This window comes from Anomaloglossus baeobatrachus, chromosome 5 (genome assembly GCF_048569485.1).
Source record: "Anomaloglossus baeobatrachus isolate aAnoBae1 chromosome 5, aAnoBae1.hap1, whole genome shotgun sequence".
Lineage (NCBI taxonomy): Eukaryota > Metazoa > Chordata > Amphibia > Anura > Aromobatidae > Anomaloglossus > Anomaloglossus baeobatrachus.
In genome coordinates this window covers 424711955-424726053 of record NC_134357.1, presented here as the reverse complement: position 1 = coordinate 424726053, position 14099 = coordinate 424711955, and the positions used below count along the sequence as shown (strand labels likewise).

Below are 14099 nucleotides of genomic sequence, written 5' to 3'. Positions count from 1 at the left end.
GGAATTTACGGTAAGTAAACAAAATTCCCTTCTTTTCACGGACGTGTGAAGGGGGCCTTAGGGAGATGTTGGTGAACAAAGTATTTGGTACCTAAACAGTTAATTTTTTCAAATACAAGTCTACATAATCAGAGAGATTTTACTGGGGGTGTGTACTTCCTCTTTCTTTATCGTTCCTTTGGGAGACCCAGACCATGGGTGTTTAGCTTCTGCCTCCGGAGGACACACAAAGTACTACACTTAAAAGTGTAGCTCCTCCCTCTGAGCTTATACACCCCCTGGTAGCCAGTCCTAGCCAGTTTATTGCTTTGTGTCAGGAGGCATACATCCACACATGCATTCTCATCTGATTTGTTTGACTTTTGGAAAGAGTTTGAAGAAAAGCGGGTCCATGTCTGGACTCCCGGCATGTCCCTTCTCACCCCACTGTGTCGGCGGTGTTGTTAAGGTTGATTTACAAGGCTGCAGCCTTACATGCCGCGCTCCTTCACCATCCCTTCTGGGCTCTGGCTTGAAGTGGGAGCCAGCACGGTCTCCATGCCTGGCAGGAGTCCGGTCTCCATCCACAGCCCCTTGAGGATTCTGTTGGACCGGAGCACTCATCCCCAGGGACATGGCCCTGCGTCTCAGTAGCTAAGTACCTGAGACGTTTATGTTGGGGGTCCCGGTTCTTTATTGTAAGGGGAGAGTATGCTGTATGTGATTGTTTTAACTTTTCCGGCGGGTTCTCTAGCTTTTACCTGAGAACCGCGCCGATGGTGCCTGCTTGTCGGCCTCGCCGCTTAAATTTAGGCCCTGGCTTCGCCGGAGGCCTAGTTTCATTTTCCTGCCCTCGCATGTCACTCATGCAGAGGGACAGGTTCGGCTCCTCCCGGCGGCCGTTCTACACAGGGGAGGGACACTCCCCACTGCTGGGGCGTCCCTCCTTCCCTGCAGGTCTCTACAGCCCTCCAGTTCCCGCTCTTTTATAGGAACGCCCTCTTCTCAGGCAGAGGTCACTCTGCTCTGGGACATCCTGCATTCTGCATCTCTGCTGAGGTGCTGCGACTGGGGGACCGGGCTTCGGGATCTGGAGGGCACACAACACCGCGCTCAGCGGTCTGGTAAGCCACAGCCGGTCTCCGGTTGTGGACCTCTGTATATTCTCCCTGGGGTTCATTCTCTGCAAAGCCCCCACTCCAGCAGCAACACAAGGAGCAAGGCTCCAAAGCTTTATTCTACATGCACTGCATGTAAGCTCCTGCTGCCTGAGCCGAGCACCTATGCACATTGTGATGTCTGCTCTAACTTGGCAGTCTCACCCCCAGTGGTCTCTCAGGCTGCTGCTGCACCTGTGACTGAACCCCCGGCCTGGGTAGAGTCCTTTTCTAGGTCCATATCCCAGTCATTTGCTGAGTCCATGGGACTTTTGTCCAGGACTTTGATGAATATGCATCAGCCTCCCTCACAGGGTGCCTCTAATACTCTTGACAGAGGACTCCTATCCTCTGACCTCCGTCCATCGGAGCTCACGGAGGATTCATCATCTGATCCCAGACCCCGTCCTTCTAAGAGAAGGCGCAGGGTTTCCTCCCCCTCCCCATCCCACGGCTCTGTCTCAAGAGCTGACTCTCAAGATGAGGAGGTTGCCCTCACTGGGGCCTCTGAGGCTATGTATCCCATCGATTTCTCTGAGAGTGACTCAGATCTTAGTGATTTGATTGCTTCTATTAATTCTGTGCTGGATCTCAATCCGCCAGTGTCAGAGGAGCAACTCTCTTTGGCAGAAAAACATCAGTTTACCTCGCCTAAGAGAGTGAAGAGTGTGTTCTTTAACCACTCCAGTTTTCAGACCGCTGTGACCAAACCCAGGGCCTGCCCTGACAAACGCTTTCCAAAGCGTGGTTCTGATGACCGGTTTCCATTTCCACCTGAGGTGGTCAAGGAGGGGTCTCACTCCCCAAAGGTAGACCCTCCGGTGTCTAGGCTATCAGCCCGGACCGTTGTGTCGGTGGCTGACGGCACCTCACTTAAGGATTCCCCTGACCATCAGATTGACCTTCTGGCCAAATCTGTGTATGAAGCTGCGGGGGCCGCGTTTTCCCCGACTTTTGCAGCAGTGTGGGCTCTCAAAGCCATCTCTGCTTCTCTAGAGGAGATGCATTCCCCCACCAAGGAATCTATGCCTTAGATGGTTACCTTAACTGCTCAGGCTTCAGCTTTTTCATCTTATGCCATGTCTGCCATGCTAGAGGCTGCTCACCGCACTGCGGTGGCTTCAGCTAATTCTCTTGTTATCCGCAGGATTTTGTGGCTTCGAGAGTGCAAGGCAGATGCTTCGTCCAAGAAGTTTCTTGCTGGGCTCCCTGTTGCTGGTTCACGGCTGTTTGGTGAACAGCTGGATGAAATCATTAAAGAAGCTACTGGCGGGAAGAGTACTTTCATGCCACAAACCAAGACCAGGAAACCCGCCCAGGGTAGGAATCAATCGAGGTTTCGTTCCTTTCGTTCCTCCAACTGGTCCTACCGCGCCAACCGCGCTTGTTTCCCGGCCACGTTACTAACTTTAGTCCCCGGCTTTTGCGGCCTAGTACCGCATACTCCCGCCCCCGGGCCTGCCAGTCAGGGTTAAGGGCGGGACGCTTGACTAGACGTCAGCGGTGAGGGCTGGAGCATACTTAGGTATCCTCCTCCCCCCTCACTGAGCACTGCGGGGCACCAGATTCCCGCACTTTCTGAGGCACGCCCACGGCTCCCTCCTCCTCTCAGAACGCCGGCAGCCATTGCTATCAGCACTTCTGCAGGTGGAGAACTTCAGGACCGAGCTCCACAGCTCTGGGAGGCCCAGGCAGGGAATCTGGTGGACACACAACCGCTGAGGGCGGTCGGTAAGCCGCACCTGTTACTAGGTGCTGGCCCCCCTGGGTGCCGAAGTGTATATATATATATCCTTATAGTGTATACATTTACTCTGTTCGGCCGCATTAATTGCTTTTGGCTATATACCCTCACTGTTTGCTCTAAGAGGAGACAACAGCATGTCGTCCGCAAAAAGCAAGGGTGCCAAGGCACAGGCTTATTTTGCAACCTGTACCTCTTGTGCGGCTATGTTACCTGCAGGTTCCACCTACCCTCATTGTGTGCAATGCTCGGCCCCTGTGACACTCACTCAGCCGGAGCCTCAGCCACTGGTGGGACCCTCGGCCCAGGTAGAACCACTGGCTACCACTGTCCAGGTGGCAGGGACAGAGTTTGCAGTGTTGGCTGAGAAACTTTCTGAGTCACTTTCTCAATCCATGGCTCAGTCTATGGATAGATGGTCTGCTAAGATACTTGAAGCTTTGCAGCACAGACCGGTAACACAGGCCCCGGGCACTGTTGAATCATTGCCCCCAGGCCCCCCTCGGTCGGAGCAGAAAAGTGCTCCTGGGGTGACTCCTAGGTCTCACGGTGAGGACTCCGACACGGACCGCAGTCCCAGACCAGCTAAGCGGGCTCGCTGGGAGCTTCCCTCGACTTCATCACACTGCTCAGGGTCTCAGCATGAGGACTCTCTGGAGGATGAAGCGGATGTGGCAGATCAGGGCTCTGAACCTCACGCTGCTCTCAATCTTGATACACCTGAAGGGCACGCCATAGTAAATGACCTTATAGCGTCCATCAACCAGGTGCTAGAACTTTCTCCTCCAGCTCCTCCGATTGAGGAGTCAGCTTCTCAGCAGGAGAAATTCCAATTTCGTTTTCCCAAACGTACACGGAGTGCGTTTTTCGATCACTCCAACTTCAGAGATACAGTCCAGAAACACCGAGCTTTTCCGGACAAGCGCTTTACTAAGCGCCTTAATGACACACGTTACCCCTTCCCCACTGACGTAGTTAAGGGTTGGGCTCAGTGTCCCAAGGTGGATCCTCCAGTCTCTAGACTGGCGGCTAGATCCATAGTAGCAGTGGCAGATGGTTCATCGCTCAAGGATGCCACTGACAGGCAAATAGAGCTCCTGATGAAATCCATCTATGAAGCCATAGGCGCGTCTTTTGCTCCGGCATTCGCAGTCGTATGGGCACTCCAAGCTATCTCAGCTTGTCTGTCTGAGATTAATGCAGTCACACGTGCCTCTACTCCGCAGGTTGTGTCTTTAACCTCTCAGGCGTCGGCTTTTTCGTCCTACGCCATGAACGCCGTCCTGGACTCTGCGAGCCGTACAGCAGTAGCATCCGCCAATTCAGTGGCAGTCCGCAGGGCCATGTTGCTACGCGAATGGAAGGCAGACTCTGCTTCCAAGAAGTTCTTAACCGGTTTGCCATTTTCTGGCGACCGTCTGTTTGGCGAGCAATTGGATGAAATCATTAAACAATCCATGGGAAAGGACTCGTCCTTACCCCAGTCCAAACCAAACAGACCTCAGCAACGGAAGATATAACCGGGGTTTCGGTCCTTTCGGCCCTCAGCCAGGTCTCAATTCTCCACGTCCAACAGGCCACAGAAGGGCCAGAGGAAATCTGATTCATGGCGGTCTAAGTCACGTCCTAAAAAGACCGCCGGAGGAACCGCCCCCAAGGCGGCCTCCTCATGACTTTCGGCCTCCCCAAACCGCATCCTCGGTCGGTGGCAGGCTCTCCCGCTTTGGCGACGCCTGGCTGCCACATGTCCAAGACCGATGGGTGAGAGACATTTTGTCTCACGGTTACAGGATAGAGCTCGGCTCTCGTCCTCCGACTCGTTTCTTCAGAACATCTCTGCCCCCCCGAGCGAGCCGATGCTCTTTTTCAGGCGGTGAGCACTCTGAAGACAGAAGGAGTTGTGATCCCCGTTCCCCTTCAGGAACGTGGTCGCGGTTTTTACTCCAACTTGTTTGTGGTGCCAAAAAAGGACGGATCATTCCGTCCCGTTCTGGACCTCAAACTGCTCAACAGACACGTGAAAACCAGACGGTTCCGGATGGAATCTCTCCGCTCCGTCATCGCCTCGATGTCCCAAGGAGACTTTCTAGCATCAATCGACATCAGGGATGCTTATCTCCACGTGCCGATTGCACCAGAGCATCAGCGCTTCCTGCGTTTCGCCATCGGAGACGAACACCTTCAGTTCGTGGCTCTGCCTTTCGGCCTGGCGACAGCCCCACGGGTCTTCACCAAGATCATGGCAACAGTGGTGGCAGTTCTACACTCTCAGGGACACTCGGTGATCCCTTACTTAGACGATCTTCTAGTCAGGGCACCCTCCCGGGTAGCATGCCAGCACAGCCTGAATACTGCTCTGGAGACTCTCCAGAGGTTCGGGTGGATCATCAATTTCCCAAAGTCACAATTGACTCCGACCCAATCGCTAACTTACCTCGGGATGGAGTTTCATACTCTCTCAGCGATAGTGAAGCTCCCGCTGGACAAACAGCGTTCACTTCAGACAGGGGTGCAATCTCTCCTTCAAGCCCAGTCACACCCCTTGAGGCGCCTCATGCACTTCCTAGGGAAGATGGTGGCAGCAATGGAGGCAGTTCCATTTGCGCAGTTTCATCTGCGTCCACTCCAATGGGACATTCTCCGCAAATGGGACAGGAGGTCGACGTCCCTCGACAGGAACGTCTCCCTTTCTCGGGCAGCCAAAGTCTCTCTTAAGTGGTGGCTTCTTCCCACTTCTCTGTCGAAAGGAAAATCCTTCCTGCCCCCATCCTGGGCGGTGGTCACGACGGACGCGAGTCTGTCAGGGTGGGGAGCGGTTTTTCTCCACCACAGGGCTCAGGGCACCTGGACTCAGCCAGAGTCCTCCCTTCAGATCAATGTTCTGGAGATAAGGGCAGTGTATCTAGCCCTAAAGGCGTTCCAGCCGTGGCTGGAAGGCAGGCAGATCCGAATTCAGTCGGACAACGCCACGGCGGTGGCGTACATCAATCACCAAGGCGGCACACGCAGTCGTCAGGCCTTCCAAGAAGTTCGGCGGATTCTGCTGTGGGTGGAAGCCACAGCCTCCACCATCTCCGCAGTTCACATCCCGGGCGTAGAAAACTGGGAAGCAGACTTTCTCAATCGCCAGGGCATGAACGCAGGGGAATGGTCTCTTCACCCGGACGTGTTTCAAGAGATTTGTTGCCGCTGGGGAACGCCGGACGTCGACCTAATGGCGTCCCGGCACAACAACAAGGTCCCGGCATTCATGGCACGGTCTCAAGATCACAGAGCTCTGGCGGCAGACGCATTAGTTCAGGATTGGTCGCAGTTTCGACTGCCTTATGTATTTCCTCCTCTGGCAATGCTGCCCAGAGTGTTACGCAAGATCAGGTCCGACTGCCGCCGCGCCATCCTCATCGCCCCAGACTGGCCGAGGAGGTCGTGGTACCCGGATCTGTGGCATCTCACGGTGGGTCAACCGTGGACACTGCCAGACCGACCAGACTTGCTGTCTCAAGGGCCATTTTTCCATCTGAATTATGTGGCCCTCAACCTGACTGTGTGGCCATTGAGTCCTGGATCCTAGCGTCTTCAGGGTTATCTCAAGCGGTCATTGCCACTATGAGACAGGCCAGGAAACCAACGTCCGCCAAGATCTACCACAGGACGTGGAGGATCTTCTTATCCTGGTGTTCTGATCAGGGTTTTACTCCCTGGCCGTTTGCTTTGCCCACTTTTTTGTCCTTCCTTCAATCCGGAATGGACAAGGGTTTGTCTCTCGGCTCTCTCAAGGGACAAGTATCGGCGCTTTCCGTGTTTTTTCAAAAGCGTCTAGCCAGGCTTCCGCAGGTACGCACGTTCCTGCAGGGGGTTTGCCACATAGTCCCTCCTTACAAGCGTCCGCTAGAACCCTGGGATCTTAACAGGGTGCTAACGGCTCTTCAGAAACCACCCTTCGAGCCGATGGGATGTTTCTCTTTCACGTCTTTCGCAGAAGGTGGTCTTCCTAGTGGCAGTCACATCACTTCGGAGAGTGTCTGAGCTAGCAGCGCTGTCATGCAAAGCCCCCTTCCTGGTGTTTTACCAGGATAAGGTGGTTCTGCGTCCGGTCCCGGATTTTCTCCCTAAGGTGGTATCTCCTTTTCATCTCAATCAGGATATCTTCTTACCTTCTTTTTGTCCTAATCCAGTTCACCAATGTGAAAAGGATTTGCACTTGTTAGATCTTGTGAGAGCACTCAGACTCTACATTTCTCGTACGGCGCCCCTGCGCCGTTCTGATGCGCTCTTTGTCCTTGTTGCTGGCCAGCGTAAAGGGTCACAGGCTTCCAAGTCAACCTTGGCTCGGTGGATCAAGGAACCGATTCTTGAAGCCTACCGTTCGTATGGGCTTCCGGTCCCTTCAGGGCTGAAAGCCCATTCTACCAGAGCCGTGGGTGCGTCCTGGGCATTGCGGCACCAGGCTACGGCTCAGCAGGTGTGTCAGGCGGCTACCTGGTCGAGTCTGCACACTTTCACGAAACACTATCAGGTGCATACCTATGCTTCGGCAGATGCCAGCCTAGGTAGGCGAGTCCTTCAGGCGGCGGTTGCCCACCTGTAGGAAGGGGCCGTTTTACGGCTCTTTTTATTCAAGGTATTCTTTTACCCACCCAGGGACTGCTTTTGGACGTCCCAATTGTCTGGGTCTCCCAATGGAGCGACAAAGAAGAAGGGAATTTTGTTTACTTACCGTAAATTCCTTTTCTTCTAGCTCCTATTGGGAGACCCAGCACCCGCCCCTGTTCCCTTCGGGCTGTTGTTTTTTTGTGTACACATGTTGTTCATGTTGCATTGTTCTTTGGTTCATGGTTTAGTTCTCCGAACATCCTTCGGATTGAGTTTACCTTAGACCAATTTATAAGTTTCCTCCTTCCTGCTTTGGCACCAAAACTGATGGGCCCGTGATGCACAGGAGGGTGTATAGGCATAGGGGAGGGGTTACACTTTTTAAAGTGTAATGCTTTGTGTGGCCTCCGGAGGCAGAAGCTATACACCCAATTGTCTGGGTCTCCCAATAGGAGCTAGAAGAAAAGGAATTTCCGGTAAGTAAACAAAATTCCCTTCTTCTCTCAACTCCCCCCTGCTCCAAGGCCGCCGCCTTCTCGCAGGCCGTGGCGTCCTTGCAGGCAAATGGAGTGATTGTCCCAGTTCCCGCTCAGGAACGGTTCAGAGGTTTTTACTCAAATCTCTTCCTAGTTCCAAAAAAGGACGGTACCTTCCGGACCATCCTGGATCTCAAGCTTCTCAACAAGCATGTCCGGGTGCGGCATTTTCGTATGGAGTCTCTGCGATCAGTCATTGCCTCTATGACCCAAGGGGAGTTCCTGGCGTCCATCGACATCAGAGATGCCTATCTGCATGTGCCAATCGCAGTGTCACATCAGCGTTGGTTACGTTTTGCGATAGGAGAGGATCATTTCCAATTCGTGGCTCTCCCCTTCGGGTTAGCCACGGCCTCTCAGGTATTCACCAAGGTCATGGCGGCAGTGATTGCGGTCCTGCACCTCCAGGGGTTAGCAGTGCTTCCTTATCTGGACGACCTTCTGGTCAAGGGTACATCCAGCGCAGACTGTCAGCGGAGTGTTTCGCTCACTCTCGCCACCCTAGCCCAATTCGGGTGGATTGTCAATCTTCCCAAATCCACTCTGACTCCGACCCAGAGTCTCACGTACCTAGGGATGCAGTTCGAGACTTTGCCGGCACTTGTGAAGTTGCCCTTAGACAAACAGCTGTCACTCCGGTTGGCGGTGCGCTCTCTCCTGAGGCCCCGCCGTTATTCCCTCAGGCGCCTGATGCAGGTGCTGGGTCAAATGGTGGCCTCCATGGAGGCGGTTCCCTTTGCCCAGTTCCATCTGCGTCCTCTGCAGCTGGACATTCTCCGCTGTTGGGACAAGCGGCCTTCCTCCTTACAGAGGTTAGTGGCTCTGTCGCCATGGACCAGGAGCTCTCTTCAGTGGTGTCTTCGACCCATCTCCCTGTCCCAAGGGCGCTCCTTCCTGACTCCGTCCTGGGTGATTCTCACCACGGATGCCAGCCTATCCGGCTGGGGAGCGGTACATCTCCACCACAGAGCACAGGGCACTTGGACTCCGTCCGAGTCAGCCCTTTCAATCAATGTGCTGGTAACCAGAGCTGTGCTTCCAGCTCTCCTAGCCTTTCACCACCTGTTGGCGGGCAGGTACATTCGAGTCCAGTCAGACAACGCGACAGCGGTTGCCTACATCAATCACCAAGGCGGGACACGCAGCCGCCTGGCAATGTTGGAGGTCCAACGCATTCTTCAATGGGCGGAGGACTCCAAGTCCACCATATCCGCAGTCCACATCCCTGGCGTAGAAAACTGGGAGGCAGATTATCTCAGCCATCAATCCGTGGACTGTGGCGAGTGGTCCCTGCACCCGGCAGTGTTTCACTCAATCTGCCGCAAGTGGGGCACTCCGGACGTGGACCTAATGGCATCCCGTCACAACAACAAGGTTCCGGTTTACGTGGCTCGCTCCCACGATCCTCAGGCCTTCGCCACGGACGCTCTGGTTCAAGACTCGTCCCAGTTTCGTCTGTCCTACGTGTTTCCCCCTCTAGCTCTCTTGCCCAGAGTCCTGCACAAGATCAGAATGGAGGGCCGTCGAGTCATCCTCATTGCACATCTTCCGGACCGTCCAGACCTGCTCTCGCAAGGTCCGTTTTTCCGCCCGAATTCTGTGGCACTCAAATTGACGGCGTGGCTCTTGAGTCCTGGATTTTGACGGCTTCTGGTATTCCTCCTGAAGTCATCTCCACTATGACTCGGGCCCGTAAGTCTTCCTCCGTCAAGATCTATCACAGGACTTGGAAAATTTTCCTGTCCTGGTGTCGCTCTTCCGGCCATTCTCCTTGGCCATTCTCGTTGCCGACCCTTCTGTCTTTTTTACAGTCCGGTCTGCAGCTAGGACTGTCCCTCAACTCTCTCAAGGGACAAGTCTCAGCTCTATCAGTGCTGTTCCAGCGGCGTCTCGCCCGGCTGGCTCAGGTCCGCACCTTCATGCAAGGTGCGTCTCACATCATTCCGCCTTATCGGCGGCCCTTGGATCCCTGGGACCTTAACTTGGTCCTCACGGTATTGCAGAAACCCCCTTTCGAGCCCCTTAGGGAGGTTTCTTTGTATCGTCTTTCTCAAAAGGTGGCCTTTCTAGTTGCCATAACTTCTCTCAGGAGAGTCTCTGATTTGGCTGCGCTCTCCTTGGAGTCACCTTTTTTGGTTTTTCACCAAGACAAGGTAGTTCTCCGTCCGACCCCGGACTTTCTTCCTAAGGTGGTCTCTCCCTTCCACCTTAACCAGGATATTTTTTTGCCTTCCTTCTGTCCGGCCCCTGTTCATCGCTTTGAGAAAGCGCTGCATACTCTAGATCTGGTGCGTGCTCTCCGGATCTATGGGTCTCGCACCGTTGCGCTTAGGCGGTGCACCTCTCTTTTTGTGCTAACCACAGGGCGGCGCAAGGGTTTCTCTGCTTCTAAGCCGACCTTGGCCCGTTGGATTAGATCGACCATTTCGGACGCCTAACAGAGTACTCAGGTGCCTCCCCCGCCGGGGATCAAAGCACACTCGACCAGAGCTGTCAGTGCCTCTTGGGCTTTTAGGCACCAGGCTACGGCTCAACAAGTCTGTCAGGCTGCCAGTTGGACTAGCCTGCATACCTTTTCGAAGTACTACCAAGTGCATGCTCATGCTTCGGCAGATTCGAGCTTGGGCAGACGCATCCTTCAGGCGGCTGTCGCCCACTTGTGAAGTTAGGCTCCGCCTACTTCTTAGTTTTTTCTGTTTATTCCCACCCAGGGACAGCTTTGGAACGTCCCATGGTCTGGGTCTCCCAAAGGAACGATAAAGAAAAACAGAATTTTGTTACTTACCGTAAATTCTTTTTCTTATAGTTCCGTATTGGGAGACCCAGCTCCCTCCCTGTTGCCTGTTGGCAATTTTCTTGTTCAGTGTGTTATCACCGGCTGTTGTCGTGGACAGAGTCTCCGGTTGTTCCGGTTCTTACTCGGTTCTACTTGTGGGTGGTTATTCTCCTTCAGCTTTTGCACTAAACTGGCTAGGACTGGCTACCAGGGGGTGTATAAGCTCAGAGGGAGGAGCTACACTTTTAAGTGTAGTACTTTGTGTGTCCTCCGGAGGGAGAAGCTAAACACCCATGGTGTGGGTCTCCCAATACGGAACTATAAGAAAAAGAATTTACGATAAGTAACAAAATTCTCTTTTTTTGACTCTGACCAATCATAAGCACGCATTCCACATACAAAGGGGAAAAAGAACACGCCCCTCCCACCTTTAACTTAGAACAAGTGTGATACCCAGTGTGCTCTCCTCACTAGAGAGTGATGACAGGTGCTGGAGCACAGCAGACCTGAGCGTGATGAACAGGTGTCAGTTCTCATTGGCAATCAATGTAGGGGGAGGGGCAGTTCTGCGGAGTTGAGTCTGTTTATGATTGGTTAGTGGCAGAAGGAGGAAGTACACGCCCCCAGTGAAATCCCTCTGCTCTACATCGCCTATTACATCATGTGTCCAGTTCAACTTGACAAATCCTCTTTAAAGGGAACCTGTCAGGTCCAATATGCACCCAGAATCACGAGTAGTTCTGAGTGCATATTGCTAATCCCTGCCTAATCATCCCTATATACACTAGCATAGATAAAGAGATCTTTAGAAAAAGTATTTCTAAAGATCTTATATCGTATGCTAATGAGCAAAGGGACTAGGCCCCTGGGCGTTAGTTCGCCTTGCTAGTCTGCTCCATTAGTATGTTAGCACGCCCCAGTGGGTATGATAACATGCTAATGAATGCACAGCGTCAGAGGATGATCTCACTCACCTCTCCGCTGCCATCATTGCCCGACAATGGGTTTTGGCTCATTGCACATGACCCCGGGAGTTTCAGTCATGCGCACTACTTCAGTTTGAAGACAGCTGCAGAGTGCGCATGACCAAAAGTTTGGGGTCATGCGCACTGAGTTGAAATCCAGTGTTGGGATGCGGAGAGGCGAGTGAGATCTCTTCTGATGCTGCACATTCATTAGCATGCTAGCACACCCACAGGGGCGTACTATCATGCTAATGGAGCTGACTAGCCAGGGGAACTAACGCCCAGGGGACTAGTCCCCGTGCTCATTACCATACAATAAAAGATGTTTAGAAATACTTTTTCTAAAGATCTCTTTATCTAGGCTAGTGTATACAGGGACGGTTAGGCAGGGATAGCAATATACACCTAGAACTGCTCGTGGTTCTGGGTGCATAGGGGACCTGACAGGTTCCCTTTAAGCCGCAAACTACACCAATCTGGTTTAGTGACAAAATTGACTTAATATGTGCATATTTCGTTGTTAGATCGGGTTTACTAGACACATTAAAAGGAAAAAGTGTGAAGTGTTAAATTTGACCAGTGGTTGAGATTTAGTGGTCTGTGATCAGAGGCTGCATGTTTTTAGGTGAGTTGGTCTGCGTTAGTTTAGACCTATGGTCAGCTCATAATAGAAAATATTAATTTTTATTCATTTTTTTTACATTTATAGTTTTTGAAACGCCAGGACCTGCTGAATGTGTTGGCTCGTATGATGCGTCCGGCTTGTGATCAAGTGGTAGGTGAAAAAATGCCAATCTGTGTGTTGGTACATTGAAAACAATAACAAAAGCATGCGATTCCTTCTAGCACATAACCTTGGGACATGTCTCTGTGTGGGCTCCGACTGTTCAGTTTATTTTTTCTGTGTGGGCTCCGACTGTTTAGTTTATTTTTTCTGTGTGGGCTCCGACTGTTTAGTTTATTTTTTTTCTCATCCTATTTTAAAAACTGGAGCAGCAGACTGTATGAACTATTATTTTATGCTTTCTCTTTACAATGGATCAGTGAAAAACTGATGCTGGTAAGAACGGGGGGGGGGGGGGGGGGGTCATGCTGCACAGTATGGCTGTGATCAGCCCTGTTACACTGTGGTCTTTACATTAAATTACACACCCCTGGCCAGACCGTACATTGATCCTTGCTCTCCATGTGCGGCTTTGTCGCAGACCATGGCTCATACTGAGAGTTGTAGCTCCACACTAGCTTCTTGTATACTGGTTGTAATAAATGGGGATGAGACTACAATTCCTTAGAATTGTCCCTAATTTTTTGGGAACCAATCAAGCTTAGGATATATCGAGTTCATATGCAGGAGTAAGATAGTGAAGCTGTTACCTGATGTCATTGTTCTATACAAAGCCTTAATCTTTCTCTTTCTGCACATCATCTTGCAGCAAATAAAAGTGACAATGAATGATGAGGATATGGACACGTACGTATTTGCTGTGGGGACTCGGAAGACCCTCGCTCGGCTGCAGAAAGAAATGCAAGACTTGGTAAGTTGGGCCGTGTTCACACAGGTTTTGGTGCTGATACATGGGATTTGTCTACATTACAGTTAGGGGTACATTGCACACTACGACACCGCAGGTGCGATGTCGGTGGGGTCAAATCCAAAGTGACGCACATCCGGCGTCGCTGTCGATTTCGGAGTGTGTAAATCCTTTTTGATACGATTTAACGAGCGCAAAAGCGTCGTAATCGTATCATCGGTGTAGTGTCCGACATTTTCATAATTTCGCTGCAGCGACGGTACGATGTTGCTCCTCGTTTCCCTACGGCAGCACACATCGCTGTGTGAGAAGCCGCAGGAGCGAGGAACATCAGCGTACCTGCGTCCTGTAGCTCACGCCAGCTATGCGGAAGGAAGGAGGTGGGCGGGATGTTTACGTCCCGCTGATCTCTGCCCCTCCGCTTCTATTGGCCGCCTGCCGTGTGATGTCGCTGTGACGCTGCACGACCCGCCCCCTTAATAAGGAGGCGGTTCGCCGTCCAGAGCAATGTCGCAGGGCAGGTAAGTGCATGTGAAGCTGCCGTAGCGAACATTAATCACCATGATTTCGCAGCTGCGACGGGGGCGGGGACTATCGCTTGCGATGTCGTAGTGTGCAAAGGGCCCCTTAGTTTTATCCACCAAAAATTCAGCAAAACCTGTTTGCTGTCTTTTGTTCAGCATTTTTGCACTTTTCTCATTGATTTCTATGGGTGGAAAAAAGCTGAAAGAATTGACATGCTGCAAATTTCCAAAACCCTGCAATGCCCAAATTCAGTCAGGAAATAACTATTGTGTGCATGAGATTTGTGAAATCT

At 52.2% G+C, this 14099-nt stretch overlaps 1 protein-coding gene across 2 annotated transcripts in view; it reads left to right on the top strand.

Moving 5' to 3' along the window:
• Positions 1-14099, top strand: part of CCDC47 (coiled-coil domain containing 47) — a 96624-nt gene that overhangs the window by 50841 nt on the left and 31684 nt on the right. For both annotated transcript variants that reach the window (XM_075350323.1, XM_075350324.1), the window contains exons 6-7: positions 12460-12525; positions 13184-13285. In XM_075350323.1, the coding sequence (XP_075206438.1) occupies positions 12460-12525; positions 13184-13285 (168 nt within the window). The remainder of the gene's footprint in view (positions 1-12459; positions 12526-13183; positions 13286-14099) is intronic.